The 16,409-nt window shown below is 35.8% G+C and overlaps 1 protein-coding gene across 1 annotated transcript in view; it reads left to right on the top strand.

Annotated features, from left to right (window-relative positions):
- The window catches only part of CFAP47 (cilia and flagella associated protein 47), a gene marked incomplete at both ends in the record, with an annotated part of 304,526 nt that overhangs the window by 107,235 nt on the left and 180,882 nt on the right, over positions 1-16,409 (top strand). The window contains 5 exon segments of the mRNA XM_082609208.1: positions 1,624-1,672; positions 2,386-2,464; positions 12,337-12,434; positions 12,721-12,768; positions 12,772-12,837. Coding sequence (XP_082465334.1) covers positions 1,624-1,672; positions 2,386-2,464; positions 12,337-12,434; positions 12,721-12,768; positions 12,772-12,837 — 340 coding nt within the window.

The following is a 16,409-nucleotide window of genomic DNA, read 5'->3' on the forward strand; positions in this document are numbered from 1 at the left end:
TCTTCTGAGCCTCTCAGTTCCCTCATCTGTAAAATGGGGGTCATAGCAGAACCTATCTCATCTGTAATAATGAGAAATTCATTGAGTTAATTTTTATTGAGTAATTGTACAGGGACTGGCACAAAGGAAATGCTAAGTCAGTATTAAATGAAAATGAGAAACATCAGCATAACGAGTTTCCAAACAATATGATTTTGTTGCACATTCCTTTGACGGACTCAAGGAAATTAAAGTACACCTTGGTTAAACCATGTTTCTGGACTTCTTACCTTGTGGGACCAGAAATTTCACTTTTACATTATACCCTGAGATGATTTGACTCTCCAAAGGGCAAGAGGTGAATGTATAGAGCAATAAAGTTTGTTAAAAATGTTTATAGTGTAGAGTGAATTGTATACTAAAGATGAATATGTACTCTATGTGATAATTTATTAACTTTTAGTGAGGTCATTGCTGTATAGCATATTTATAGTCTAAGGATTGATTTATGCATTAGGAATTAGAAGGGTGAGAGAGACAGATGGTACTGGAATGTTGCATCCAAGGCAAAGCGTGGCTGTATCCAGGACACGGTTCATGGAGTTCTGAGCTCCAGCTTCCATGTCCCTTTCTCACATATGTTGACGGATAAAATTATCTAAATTATACCTCTCAGACTCCTATTTTTCTCTTTTGATGCTCACAGTCCATCTTTTGTTGACATTTAAAAAAACCCCCTTTTTTTTTTAAATTGGCGTTGCTTTAGGCTTCTATCAAGAACTGAACTCCATGCCTCCATCCTGGGAGGTATTCTGTCTTCTTCTATGTTACTGACCTTGTTCATAGAAGTTTAACTTTACTTTCCTCTAGTCCACAAATTCAATGCCAAAAGCACTAAGTAAGGTGTACCTTTGAGCTCACCAATAAAAATCATGAATAACTTATCCATGAATGTCTTCAAGCTAATGAAGGCTCAGACCACGTTCACAGGGTGAGGAAGGAAATAGCTTCAGTAAATGCTGTGTGAGCTAGATGGCTTCTTGGATGGTGGTACAGTTGCCTCTAAGAGAGGCATAAACAGGTTTCATTGTTACAGTGTGTTGACGTCTGGTCAGCAAACAGGATGTAAGGAGACCTGACAGCAGTCTTCAGAAAGAGGAGGGTCATATATTTGATGATTTTCTTGTCTTTTTGTTGTTGTGTGTTTCCTTTCAGCCTTGAGACTCATTTGCTCTTCAGTAGATTTCCCCACCCTTCTTCCCTTACCCTAAACTCCAATTCAACATTTAGCAGGTTTGGGATAAGGTAGAGCTTTTGGAACTAATTTAGAACCTTTGGAAATCATAAATGGGCTACAAAAGACTTTTCCATGTACAAGGAAACATTCCCTGGAACCTTAATAGTGACAAATCCTTTTACTGATGCCATGTTAACTCCTTATCTGGTTTCCCATAGGGCATATGATCAGCTCTTCCTTCTCAACTCTCCGAAGCTGTCTTTGCCTTTCTCTCACTACACGTTTTTGATCCCATTGAGATAAATGAGGTGTTCCAGCAAGAACGTCCTCAAAAGCCTCCCTTTCACCTCAGCCTGTTTGGAATAAATTTGATTCTTTTGATTCTTTTATTGCTTTTTATCTGTTAGTTTATATTTATTTGTGAGTAATCCTTGTGAGCTCTGCCCAAGGTACTGGGTAAGCAAAGATTAAATAGAAAGTGGCTTTTCCTTGATGGAGGTCAATATAGTAGGGAAGGTAGACTTTAAAAAAGTGTTTGGTACCAATAGAGGTAAAGAGAAAATGCAACACAAAAGGAGCAACTAATAATGTCCTGGGGTGGGGGTGGGACTGGGGATGGCTGCATGGGCTTCTGAGTAAAATCTCAAAGGACAAATTACACTTGCTGATGTTTGTCCTAAATTAAAGACTTTATTTGCATCTGGTGTGTCCATGTTGAGGTGCATGGGTTCAGTGAAAAAATGAAACACTCGTTTCTTCATGTTTTGGGGTTTTTTTACTTAGGTAAGACCATTTCATACCGTGGCTCCCCCTGGAGGTGAACATGCTTGGCTTTTAATTTTGTTTTATTCTTTTGACTTTGTCACATTTGGTTTGGCTCACCTGGCTGTAGAGCTATTAATTACAGCCTGCTAACGTGGCTGCTGGTCTCCTCCACACTCATGTGTCTTCAGCTTGGTGGTTGCACATCCTGCTTTTCTTTTCCCTAAATTTCCAAAAAATCTGGGTTTTGAGGTTATATATCTTCCATATAGCTATGGAAGGGATGGTGATGTGGGCAGAGTATTACAAGTTGTAAAAAAAAAAAAAAGCACTGGATATGGAGGCTGAAACAGGCTTATATTTGGGGAATATTTTGGGGTTTTTTTGGTTTGATGGATACTGGCCAGGCAAAGCTGAAAGATGAAGGTGAAAGAATAGCAGGAGCAGATTATGAGAGTCTTGCACAATCTGCTTTGTTATCCATGAGTAAGACATAGGACGAGAACTGGGAGAGGCTGATTTTATGGAAATCAAAGCTTGGATAAATACAGGAATCATGAGGTCAACAGCTATCAATTAACACAGGTCAAATTCTAGGTCATAGGCTGGATATCATGGAATCCACACAACAGCCCTGAGATGTGGATGTTTTTAGATCTTCATCTCTGTTTTACAGAAGAGATATAAAGCCCATAGTGTGAGATAACTTGCCCAAGTTTACTCACACGTTAAGTGGGAGAGCCAGGAATTTGAACCAAATTTCTGTTTCCAAAGATTATGCACTTAGTCACCTTGTTTTAACACCACTTAGATTGTATAGAATCATATAGAAATTTTATTATAGGTACACTCTTTTGAGAATAACACTGTCATATGTCAGCTATAGACTTTACAAAGAATAAGAAAAGGAAACTTTACATTTTCCTCTTTTCCTATTCCTTTGCATTTCTCATCTTTCTCTCTCTCACACACACCCCATCTTATAAGTACCCTTATATAATAAATTTATTTTTAAGTAAATAACATTTTAGTTTCTATATTGCCTTTCAGTACCAAGAAATTTAGTTTATAATTAAGTGCATTTTGAGTTGCAGGTCTTAAATAGGCTATATGTTCTAGAATTAGGGAAGTGATCAAGAAATATCCCCTGAATAGAATACATTAATAAATATTCCATGTTTGATATATAGTAATGATAGTAATTAAAGTTACTCAATAAAAACTGAGATGTTATTCATTTATTTTTATTGATATATTAATTTATTGATGAGGCAAAAACCCATAAATTGTCTCCATAGTTATAGGATGAAGTGAATGTTTATAGTTTCACTGAAGAAGCCTGTTTTACAACTGCCATCAGTAAACTCTACAGAAGATATTTACTTAAAAATAAATGTATTATACATGGGTACTTGTAAGATATCATATAACTATTTTAGATATTTTAAATTAATAGTGTTTACAAAAGGCTTCAAATCAACTTATGAAATTGAAACTCAATACCAAAACCAATGCTAAACTGCTCTTTTGAAATTGTACATTTCACATCAATAAAATTTCAAAATGAAAAACATATTTCTTGTAAAAATTAAAATATGTTCCTACAAAAAAGCATATACTTATTACTGAAACAAATTTATATCTTATTTTAGAAGTTTATGGTTTTATGTGGGATTTTTATGTCCATTTATAGTTGCTTAAATGATATTAAGAATGTTTTTTGTGACTTTCAAAAGAAACAAAGTCTTTGTTTGCAGAACCAGAATGGATATTCCTAGCCATTGTGTTTCTAAGATAAATTATTTAGAGTTTTCTTTAGTTTAACATCACCTAGATATTGGGTAGCACCACTAAAGTAATGTCCTTGTTTATGCTGAATTATCTGATTAGCTATGATATTCTAAATACAGAAGACACTGGTTTGTTGTAATTTCTGTCTTCCAAAATTAATAACCAGCCTTTCCATCTATTTCCTAAGTTATAAAAAAGTATTATTTTATGGTAAAAAAAAAAAAAGAATGTTTTTTGAGGGAGTCAAGGAACCCAACAGTAAAATACAGTTCCTTCCTTGCTGCTTTTCGAATTAACCTCTATTTTAGATTAACTGATTATCTTCCTTATGTGCTCATCACTTCAATATTTTCTTCTTGACTTTCCTTATTTTTACTTTTGGCATATGAAGTAATACTGTAGGGGTATGTGTGTGAGTGTGTGTGCTAGTGAGAGAGACAAAGGGAGAGTGAGAGAGAGAGAAGCTATATATATATATATATATATATATATATATATATATATATATACATACATACATATATATCTCCATTAGTTATCTGAGTAAAATGGCTAGAATATGTTTTCTGATTTTTTGTGGGTTTTTTTGAGTATCTAGTATATGTTTTCTGTTTTTTTTTTCTGAACTTAACATTTTAGTTTCTGTATTGCCCTTATGTACCAAGGTATTTAGTTCATAATTATATGAAGCACATTCAGAGCTACAAGTCTTAAATAGGCTATACTCTCTAGAATTAGGGAATTAATCAAGAAATGTTCCCTGAATAGAATAACAGGAAGTCCCTTACATAGATAAGACTTGTGGAAACCATCCTGAAAAATAATCTGCCTTGAATAGGAGGCATTTGTTAAATGTTGATAAGATTAGTGAACTTCCAAAATGAATGCAGGTGACTCCTCAGCCTCTTTATTTATTTATTTATTTGTTTGTTTATTTATTTTAATTCATTTTTTTATACAGCAGGTTCTTATTACTTATCTATTTTATACATATTATACATATTAGTGTATATATGTCAATCCCAATCTCCCAATTCATCCCACCTGCACTGCTTTCCTCCCTCGGTGTCCATACGTTTGTTTTCTACATCTCTGTCTCTATTTCTGCCTTGCAAACCGGTTCATCTGTACCATGTTTCTAGATTCCACATATATGCGTTAATATACGATATTTGTTTCCCTCTTTGTGACTTACTTCACTCTGTATGATAGTCTCTAGATCCATCCACATCTCTACAAATGACCCAATTTCGTTCCTTTTTATGGCTGAGTAATATTCCATTGAATATATGTACCACATCTTCCTTATCCATTTGTCTGTCAGTGGGCATTTAGGTTGCTTCCATGACCTGGCTATTGTAAACAGTGCTGCAATGAACATTTTGGTGCATGACTCTTTTAGAATTATGGTTTTCTCAGGGTATATGCCCAGTAGTGTGATTGCTGGGTCGTATGGTAGTTTCATTTTTAGTTTTTTAAGGAACCTCCATACTGTTCTCCATAGTGGCTGTATCAATTTACATTCCCACCAACAGTGCAGGAGGGTTCCCTTTTCTCCACACTCTCTCCAGCATTTGTTGTTTGTAGATTTTCTGATGATGCCCATTCTAACCTGTGTGAGGTGATATCGCATTGTAGTTTTGATTTGCATTTCTCTAATGATTAGTGATGTTGATCAGCTTTTCATGTGCCTCTTGGCCATGTATATGTTTTCTTTGAAGAAATGCCTATTTCGGCCTTCTGCCCATTTTTGGATTGGGTTGTTTGTTTTTTTGATATTGAACTGCATGAGCTGTTTATATATTTTGGAGATTAATCCTTTATCCTTTGATTCGTTTGCAAATATTTTCTCCCATTCTGAGGGTTGTCTTTTCCTCTTGTTTACAGTTTCCTTTGCTGTGCAAAAGTTTTTAAGTTTCATTAGGTCCCATTTGTTTATTTTTTGTTTTTATTTCCATTACTCTAGGAGTTGGGTCAAAAAGGATCTTGCTGTGATTTATGTCATAGAGTGTTCTGCCTATGTTTTCCTCTAAGAGTTTGATGGTGTCTGGTCTTAAATTTAGGTCTTTAATCCATTGTGAGTTTATTTTTGTGTATGGTGTTAGGGAGTGTTCTAATTTCATTCTTTTACATGTAGCTGTCCAGTTTTCCCAGCACCACTTATTGAAGAGGCTGTCCTTTCTCCACTGTATATTCTTGCCTCCTTTATCAAAGATAAGGTGACCATATGTGCGTGGGCTTATCTCTGGGCTTTGTATCCTGTTCCATTGATCTATATTTCTGGTTTTTTTTTTTTTTTTTTTTTTTTGCAGTATGCGGACCTCTCACTGTTGTGGTCTCTCCCGTTGCGGAGCACAAGCTCCGGAGGCGCAGGCTCAGCGGCCATGGCCCCACGGGCCCACGGCCCCACGGGCCCAGCCGCTCTGCGGCATGTGGGATCTTCCCGGACCGGGTCACGAACCCGTGTCCCCTGCATCGGCAGGCGGACTCTCAACTACTGCGCCACCAGGGAAGCCCTATATTTCTGTTTTTCTGCCAGTACCATACTGTCTTGATTACTGTAGCTTTGTAGTATAGTCTGAAGTCAGGGAGCCTGATTCCTCCAACTCCATGTTTCGTTCTCAAGATTGCTTTGGCTATTCGGGGTGTTTTGTGTTTCCATACAAATTTTAAGATTTTTTGTTCTAGTTCTGTAAAAGTGCCATTGGTAAATTGATAGGGATTGCATTGAATCTGTAGATTGCTTTGGGTAGTATAGTCATTTTCACATTATTGATTCTTCCAATCCAAGAACATGGTATATCTCTCCATCTGTTTGTGTCGTCTTTGATTTCTTTCATCAGTGTCTTATAGTTTTCTGAGTACAGGTCTTTTAGCTCCTTATAGGTTTATTCCTAGATATTTTATTCTTTTTGTTGCAGTGGTGAATGGGATTGTTTCCTTAACTTCTCTTTCTGATCTTTCGTTGTTAGTGTATAGGAATGCAAGAAATTTCTGTGCATTAATTTTGTGTCCTGAAACTTTTCTAAATTCATTGATTAGCTCTAGTAGTTTTCTAGTGGCATCTATAGGTTCATCTATGTATAGTGTCATGTCATCTGCAAACAGTGACAGTTTTAGTTCTTCTTTTCCATTTTGTATTCCTTTTATTTTCCTCCTTTGATTGCCATGGCTAGGACTTCCAAAACTATGTTGAATTAGAGTGACGAAAGTGGACATCTTGGCCTTGTTCCTTATCTTAGAGGAAATGCTTTCAGTTTTTCACCATCGAGGACAATGTTGGCTATGAGTTTGTCATATACGGCCTTTATTATGTTGAGGTAGGTTCCTTCTATGCCTACTTTCTGGAGAGTTTTTATCATAAATGTTGAATTTTGTCGAAAGCTTTCTCTGCATCTATTGAGATGATCATATGGTTTTTCTCCTTCATTTTGTTAATATGGTGTATCACATTGATTGATTTGAGTATATTGAAGAATCCTTGCATTCCTGGAATAAACCCCTCTTGATCATGGTGTATGATCCTTTTAATGTGCTGTTGGATTCTGTTTGCTAGTATTTTGTTGAGGATTTTTGCATCTGTGTTCATTAGTGATATTGGCCTGTAGTTTTCTTTCTTTGTGACATCTTTCTCTGGTTTTGGTACCAGGGTGATGTTGGCCTCGTAGAATGAGTTTGGGAGTGTTCCTCCCTCTGCTATATTTTGGAAGAGTTTGAGAAGGATAGGTGTTAGCTCTTCTCTAAATGTTTGATAGAATTCACCTATGAAGCCATCTGGTCCTGGGCTTTTGTTTGTTGGAAGATTTTAAATCACAGTTTCAATTTCAGTGCTTGTGATTGGTCTGTTCATATTTTCTATTTCTTCCTGATTCAGTCTTGGCAGGTTGTGCATTTCTATAATTTGTCCATTTCTTCCAGGTTGTCCCATTTTATTGGCATAGAGTTGCTTGTAGTAATCTCTCATGATCTTTTGTATTTCTGCCGTGTCAGTTGTTACTTCTCCTTTTTCATTTCTAATTCTATTGATTTGAGTCTTCTCCCTTTTTTTCTTGATGAGTCTGGCTAATGGTTTATCCATTTCGTTTATCTTCTCAAAGAACCAGCTTTTAGTTTTATTGATCTTTGCTATTGTTTCCTTCATTTCTTCTTCATTTATTTCTGATCTGATGTTTATGATTTCTTTCCTTCTGCCAACTTTTTTTTTTTTTCTTCTTTCTCTCATTGCTTTAGGTGAAAGGTTAGGTTGTTTATTTGAGATGTTTCCTGTTTCTTAAGGTAGGATTGTATTGCTATAAACTTCCCATAGTATCACAAAAAGCAATTAGTGATTTTAAGTTGTTCACAGAATGGTATTTATTTACCAGTTATATTTGAAAAAGAAGTCCCTTTAAACAACAATTCCTTTGAAGTAATAATGACTGAGAACTTCTCCAAATTAATGTCAGACATCACACCACGGGTCTGGGAAGCTCAGAGAATACCAATCAGGATAAATGCCCCAAAACCTTTATACCGAGGCATATTATATTCAAACTGCAGAAAATCAAAGATAAAGAAAGAATCTTGAAGGAAGCCAAAGGAAAAAAACACCTTACCTGTAGACAGACAAAGATAAGAATTACATCCATCTTCTCCTCAGAAATCATGCATTCAGGAAGAGAGTGAAGTGAAATATTTAAAGTGTTGAGGGAAAACTAACCTATAATTCTGTACTCTGAAATTATCCTTCTATAGTGAAGGAGAAACATTGCAGAGAATAGATAGTGGGCCTCAATTACACACTTTTTTGGGTAAACTGATTAGATGGCAGCTTGTAGAGTCAACCTTAAGGACAGTGTGTCCTTGATCAACCTGATGGGGCAACAAATAAAGAATTTTTCGTTGATAACGGGTTTCTCAGAAACTCTTGCAAGTTTGGCATTGGAACCAGCCTGACAGGTTTTTTGCATATTGCGTATCTGCTGAGGTCTTGCTATCAGCACCTCCACCTCACTTAGGTCAGGGCTGATACATTCCTTTTTTTAATTATTATTTTTAATTTTTTTCCTTTAATTTATTTATTAAAAAAACTTTTTTAGTTTATTGAGGTAACATTGATTTATAACTGATACATTACTGTCATTAGAATTTAAAAAAAAATTTATTCACTTTATTTAAACAAAGCAAAACAAAAAACTGTTCAGCCATTTATTTTACCTCCGTACCCCCTACCTCTTGTAATCACCAGTCTGTTTTCTGTGTCCATGAGCTTGGTTTTTGTTGTTGTTGCTTTAGATTCTACATAGAAGAGAGATATATGGTATTTGTCTTTCTCTGTCTGACTTATTTTACTTAGCATAATGTCCTCAGTGTCCATCCATGTTGTGACAAATGGAAAGATTTCACTTTTTTTATGACTGAATAACATTCCATTGTGTGTGTGTGTGTATGTATACCACAATTTCTTTAGTATTTATCTATTTATTGATTTATCCATTTATCCATTAATGGACATCTAGGTTGTTCCCATATTTTGGATATTATAAAAAATGCTGCAGTGGGGCTTCTCTGGTGGCGCAGTGGTTGAGAGTCCGCCTGCCTATACAGGGGACACGGGTTCGTGCCCCGGTCCGGGAAGATCCCACATGCCACGGAGCGGCTGGGCCCATGAGCCATGACCACTGGGCCTGCGCGTCTGGAGCCTGTCATCCTTAGGGCCCTGGTGAAAACTCATTGCAGCTTCAAAAAACCCTTAAAAACAAAAAACCCCACCTCTCCCCCTGGGAAAGAGGCTGGAATTTGACATGACAATCAAGTAGAAGATCCCAAAGAATCTACAGAAAAGCTCCTAAACTAGTATAAGTGTTTATCAAGGTTGTAGGATGGATATATGATCAGTATACAAAAATAAATTCTATTTCTAGGTAATGGCAGTAAACAGTTGGAATTTGAAATTATCTGTCTATATTTATACATATATATAAGTTATCATAGCACCGTTAAATTCTTAAGTGTAAACCTAACAAAGTATGTGTAGAATATATGTGCTGAATGTTACAAAACACTGATGAAAGAAATCAGAGATAACTAGATAGAGAAATACACCATGCACGTGGTATTGGAAGACTCAATATCGTTAAGATGTCAAAATGATCTGTAGATTCAATGTAACCCCAGTGAACATCCTACCACCCTTTTTTTTTTTGTAGATATCAATAAATTGACTCTCAAATGCATGTGGGAATTTTTGAAGTGATGAAACTTTTCTGTATGGAAATGTGATGGTGAATACATGATAATGTATCTCTCAAAATCCTAGAAGTGTATCTCTCAAAATCCAGAAAGAGTGAATGTTAGCGTATATATATATTTTAATCAACCAAGAGACAGAAGTAGTAATCCAGGATGGAATGCATACTGTGACAAATGAATCTAACTGCATTACAGATGTTTGACAACCTCACTGAATGTAATGGAGGAGAAAGGAACTGACTAAATTCTCTCTTGAATATAGTACCATGAGTGCATAATGTGGAACTAAAGACAAATAGAACTGTACATATACATGTTACTCTAGTTTCTTACAAGGGGATGGGTTTGCAATTCTGAAAGTACTTTTTTTTTTTTTTTTTTTTTTGCGTTACACGGGCCTCTCACTGTTGCGGCCTCTCCCGTTGCGGAGCACAGGCTCTGGATGTGCAGGCTCAGCGGCCATGGCTCACGGGCCCAGCCGCTCCGCGGCATGTGGGATCCTCCTGGACCGGGGCACGAACCCGCGTCCCCCGCATCAGCAGGCGGACTCCCAACCACTGCGCCACCAGGGAAGCCCTGAAAGTACTTTATATGTATACCGTGGCTCAACAAATAAGTAAATCTATTTTCGATAGTGAGAACCATGTTTTTCACTGTTGAAAGAACCAAGTTAGAAATAGGCAAAGGGGGAAGGTCATAATGAATCCTGTGATGCTGGATTGCAGTTGGTGGAATTGGAAGTAACAGTGTAACACTTAGGTTTTGCTGTGTTGTTATCTATTCATTAACTTCTAGTTAGGAAGTATTTCATTAGTTTTCCTCTTGTGGTTGTAATCTTTCCTCAATAAGATGTTAAACTCTTTCAGGGGAATTTCTGTCCCTTGTCTACGTCAGTACAAGATAAGGATGAGATACTTAGAGGTCACAGTCTATATCCACTGCCACCTGACTGTTTCACTATAAACTTAAAAGGCTAGTCAATTGCCTTTTTCAGATTTAAGTTAGAATTGTTGTTTCTAGTTCATAGAAAAATGAATTTTGGCTACAAATTGAGACCCTTTTTATTAAAAGCTATGAGTGGCAAATATACATCAAGAAGTACATTTAGACTATAATTATTCAGACAACTAGAAATGTACATTTTACAATAATTACTTTGGTTGTATCACATCTTATATCAGACATACAATTATTTATAGATTTCTGCCAGGAAAAAAAATACTTTCAAAAATATAGTGCAGAATGTTGTTTGCTATGTGTTAGTTGAAAATTCCTAGTGATCTTTGTTTGCTAGACTGATTTTGCAATAATATACTATAGAAATCCTCTAGAAATGTTCAGTGTTGCAGCGTCTCAGATGAAAAAGTACTGGGCACTGTTTCTGTGAAATATCCAGGACATCTGTGGTTCCAGAGAAAATTAAGTCTTCCAGTTCCAGACGTAAAACAATCCTACTTTGTGAAGTCATATACATGTCATGAACATATCCCATCATGGTTTCTTCTTCGCGGAAAATGAGAATCAAGGGTCTTGAGGGGGTTTATGAAGATCACCCATTTTTCCCCCTCTTTTCAGACAAGAAATTATCTCAAACTGTTAAGAATCTAGGCCCTTTTGGAAACATTTTAAAAAAGGAAATGTCACATTGATCACAGCAATAATTTCTGATGTTTAAATCATCTTTCCTTCCTCCCAAATATAGGACCGGTTTGTTTTTGTTTTGTTTTTCACTAAATATCCAGATACTTTCACTTTTTTTCCTAGTCTCAGCATAGTAATCGTCTCTGTAACTGAAAACTTCTTTTATTATTCCTCCGTCTTGTATTATCTTTTATAGGTCATTTCTGGTTTCTTTAAGCCATAAATCTCCAACCCCTTTCACATACTTACCCTACATGTGGAGGAATTTCTGCAACAAATAGTGAAACTGGCACACTATAACTTTAGAGTTACAGGAAACCTCACGCCTTCTGAGCCTCCTTACCCATGTTGATGATCATTGATCAAACATTTGAACTTCACGGTACTCAACAGAATGAGTAATTTTGAAATATCAGATTTTTTATCTATTACTGCATGGTCGTATATTCTTCAAAGTGGTTCCAATAGAAATAAAAGAGACAGCTTGCAGTTGCCTGTAATACCTTACAGATATATTTCATGTTACTAAGCTTCTGAGGTTTATTTATTTATTGTTTTATTTCCAAAATAATATGTTTTTTCTTTTCCAAGCTAAGGCAAATTTCTCTTTGACTATTGCTCAATTTTCCATAAGATATATTGTTAGAAAAGTAAAATTATTATGATATTTATTCTCTCTCTCTTTTTTGGAGCAGATGTTATTCCCTCTGAGAGATGGATAGCAAATTTTGACAGAGACCTTTTAGATGGCCTTGTCTTTGCAACACTGTTAGGAGCCTATTGCCTGTTTTTGGTAAGAGTCCTTTTTATGCAGAGTGGTCTTCTCTTATTTGAAAGAACTTAGTAATTAAAATTTGAAATACTTTCTGCAAACTGATTCTTTTGAAGTTTTAATTTTAAGTCATACCTACATCTGAATGGCTAGCATTCCCTTTTTATTTATTCTTTTATTTTGATTATAATAATCTCCTACTGACAAATGCTAGTATTTAAATGATTCTTTGCTGAACTACAGAGAAGAGTTAAAAAGCAGTAATTTTTATTCCATTACTAAAAAATTTGATTGTTGTCTTTTCCAGGTTGAGTCTCATTTTGTAAATGTGTACACACAGCTGAAAAGTTCTGAATAGTATCTGCACAATTGCCTGATTATTGTGAAAGTTCTTCGTGAAATTGGCTTTGACATGGACATACAGGTGGGTGCCTTAAAATCACACATTCTATAAATATTTTATGAATTTCTTCTCTTTTTCCAGCTTTGTAAGTTACGACTGGCAAATAAAAATTGTGTATATTTAACTTGTACAATGTGATTTTTTGTGTGTACAATGTGATGATTTAACATACATATACAATGTGAAATGATTACCATGATCAAGTTAATTAACACGTCAGCATCCATCACCTCACATAGTTACTTTGTTTTTTGTGGTGAGAATACTTAGGATCTACTCTCTTAGCAAATTTCAAGTGTACAGTCCAGTATATTATTAACTATAATGACCATACTTTACATTACTTCCCCAGAACTCAGTCATCTTATAATTGAAGATTTGTACCCTTTGACCAACATCTCCCCATTTCCCCTATCTCCATCCCCTGGCTACTACCATTTAACTCTCTGGTTCTTTTGAGTTTGACTTTTTTAGGTTCCACATATAATTGAAATCATACAGTACTTGTCTTTCTGTGTCTGGCTTATTTCACTTACTGTAATGTCCTCCAGGTTCATCCATATCGTCACAAATGACAGGATTTCCTTCTTTTTTATGATTAAATAATATTCCATTGTAAGTATATAGCACATTTTCTTTTTCCATTCATCTGTCAAGAGACACTTATGTTGTTCCTATATTTTGGCTTTTGTGAATGGAATAATGCTGCAGTTGAACATGGAAGTGCAGATATCTGTGATGTGACTGATTTTATTTCCTTTGGATATATACCCAGAAGTGGAATTGCTGGATGATGTAGTAGTTCTATTTTTAATTTTTTGAGGAACCACAGTACTGTTTTCCATAGTGGCTGCACCAGTTCACATTCCTACCAAGAGTGTGCATGTGTTCCCTTTTCTCCACATTCTCACCAACTCTTGTCATCTCTTGTCTTTTCAATAATAGCCATTCTAACAGGTATAAGATGATCTCTCCTTGTGATTTTGATTTACATTTCCCTAATGGTTAGTGATGTTAAATATCTTTTTAAGTACCTGTTGGCCATTTTTATGTCTTCTTTGGAAAAATGTTGATTGACTCCTTTATAATATTCCTTTGTTCATATATTTAAAATCTAAGTTGAAACAGTCTTTTCATGGGATATTGCTAAAATTTGGAAATTAAAGTATGACTTCATAGAAATCTACTGGCTATTTTTAAATGTATGTAATTATGTACATCTGACTGTGTAATAAGCAAGCAGTTCTAGTGATAGGTCCAGTTTTCTTAAACCCCAACAATGAAATTTAAGTGCTTTATTAATATTATCTGAGTTCTAAGAATGAATTAAAGCAGCAGATTGTTTGAATATAGATGTTCTATTATTGTTTTCCTATTTGGTAGCAAAAAAGAAGAATTTTCACCTTAGTTTTAAAATAAGTATTGATGTAGAGGTCACAATGTCAATACAGAGTTTTATTATGTTTAGACCTCCAAGCTATAATTCCATCTGGCCTTTCACATCGTCCTCTATAGCAACAATCAAAAACATATTATAGGGGCTTCCCTGGTGGCGCAGTGGTTGAGAGTCCGCCTGCCGATGCAGGGGACACGGGTTCGTGCCCCGATCCCGGAGGATCCCGCATGCCGCGGAGCGGCTGGGCCCGCGAGCCATGGCCGCGGAGCCTGTGTGTCCGGAGCCTGTGCTCCGCAGCGGGAGAGGCCACAGCAGTGAGAGGCCCGTGTACAGCAAAAAAAAAAAAAAAAAAAAAAAAAAACATATTATATGCTTACCATTTTCTGAGCCTTTAGTTTGTTACTTTAGAGTAATGAAGTAGTATAATAAATTATTCCTGACTTCAAAGAATATGCAAACTCATTGAATAATCAAGATATATGCAAGTTAAATGATAAATAATGTTCTACTGATTTAATTGTCAATGTAGGAAAAGAATAAAGTGTAGAATTCAGATAAAAGAAGATATCAGTGTGATCTAGATTGATCCACCAAAGACTTTGTGGAGAAGGCAGGACTTACTTGGGGTCTTGAATGGTGGGGTGGATTCGGATTGGTAGTGGTAAGAGAGGGTGTTTATTCAGGCATAAGCAGAATGTAGAATGTGGACAGATGACATACATTAAGGAAATTGTGTGAATAGTTTGCCTTAGTTGGGGTTTGGGATTGGAAAAATAGACATAGGGCATATACTGGGATCTTGGGTATCAGCATAAAAAGTCAGGAGTTTACTATGTGGGTGTTGTGGGAATAAAGGTGTTTACTCTTACAGCAGTGGTGAGGATGGACCTAGGCGAAAGGCACTGGAAGCAGGGAACACAGTACAATAAAAATGCCATTGCAGTTGGTCAAGGAGAAAAGTAGTTTCTCTACTCATATCATTTTAATGGGGACTTAAAATAATAAACTGATAGGGGAGATATTGTGAGGTTTGTGAGACCTGGTGACCAGACACAAAAGGACACAAGAGGACCATTACAGCAAACTCTGAGTTTTCCATTCTATGATTCAGAGAGATTGATGATGCCAGTGCCCATGTGTGGCTTGGTACAAAATGCTTCCTTACACCTGCTGGAGAAATGGTGGAGAAATGGTGTTTCATAACGGCTTGCTTTTTCCTTGTATTAAAGTCACTTATATGTTAAAGTCATTTTGTACCAGGTCTGACATTTATCTTTTATATTGGTAGAGCTATAAAGAGATACTGTAATCAAGGGTTTTGGCCAGAGAGTTCTTTTATAAGAGTTTTTAAAATAAACTCTAATTAAATACTTTAGTGTGGAAGAAAAAAGATATTATAGTTCCCGTCAATTTGACAGATTGAATATCCTCCATGAAATATGCTGGATAGACCCTGCAAGGGATACAGATATGGTGAGACCATACTCATGCCTTCAAATATGTTACTGACTCACAGTTGCACATATATCTGGTACAAAGCAGCCAGTGCATGCCAAGAAGACATAGATACAGTATGCTTTGGGAATCAAAGGGGGAGAAAAATCATTCTGAAAAAGGAACCAGGAAGAGTTGCATAGGACTTTTGGTGTTTAAGGTAACCTTTGAGAATTTGGTAAGGGTTTACAAGAAACTTAAAATATCTTTGGTTAGAAAATATAATTCATCATACATTGTGATTCTCTCCTTTGCTTTTTGACTTCCTCAGATAAATTGACTCAAAATGTCTATTTAAAAAATATATATATCTATTTTATTGTGTAGCTAAAAAACAAGATTTTAAAATTTGAGTATCTACTACATAAAAAATGTAGAGAAGATGTCTAAGATTTGATGAATGGAAAAGTTGACCATGAACTTAGCTGATAATTACCAAGCTTTAACCAGCCAGTTCCAATTCCCTACCTTTTTATCAGCCGGAATTTACCCACTGCATTAAATGTCAAAGTTTTAAAAATATCACCCTTAAATTAACTTATCCATAGTGAATTAATGCTGATGCTTAGCACTGGTCCACATTTGAATCTTGTGAAATTCACCACTGGACTTACTTATTAATGTTTAAGTTCCTGATTCATCATGTCCTTCTTTGCAACTATTGAATCAGTTGGATAAGTTTCTGTGCCAGAGTTATGCCCTG

This window comes from Mesoplodon mirus (assembly GCF_964341445.2).
Source record: "Mesoplodon mirus genome assembly, chromosome: X".
Lineage (NCBI taxonomy): Eukaryota > Metazoa > Chordata > Mammalia > Artiodactyla > Ziphiidae > Mesoplodon > Mesoplodon mirus.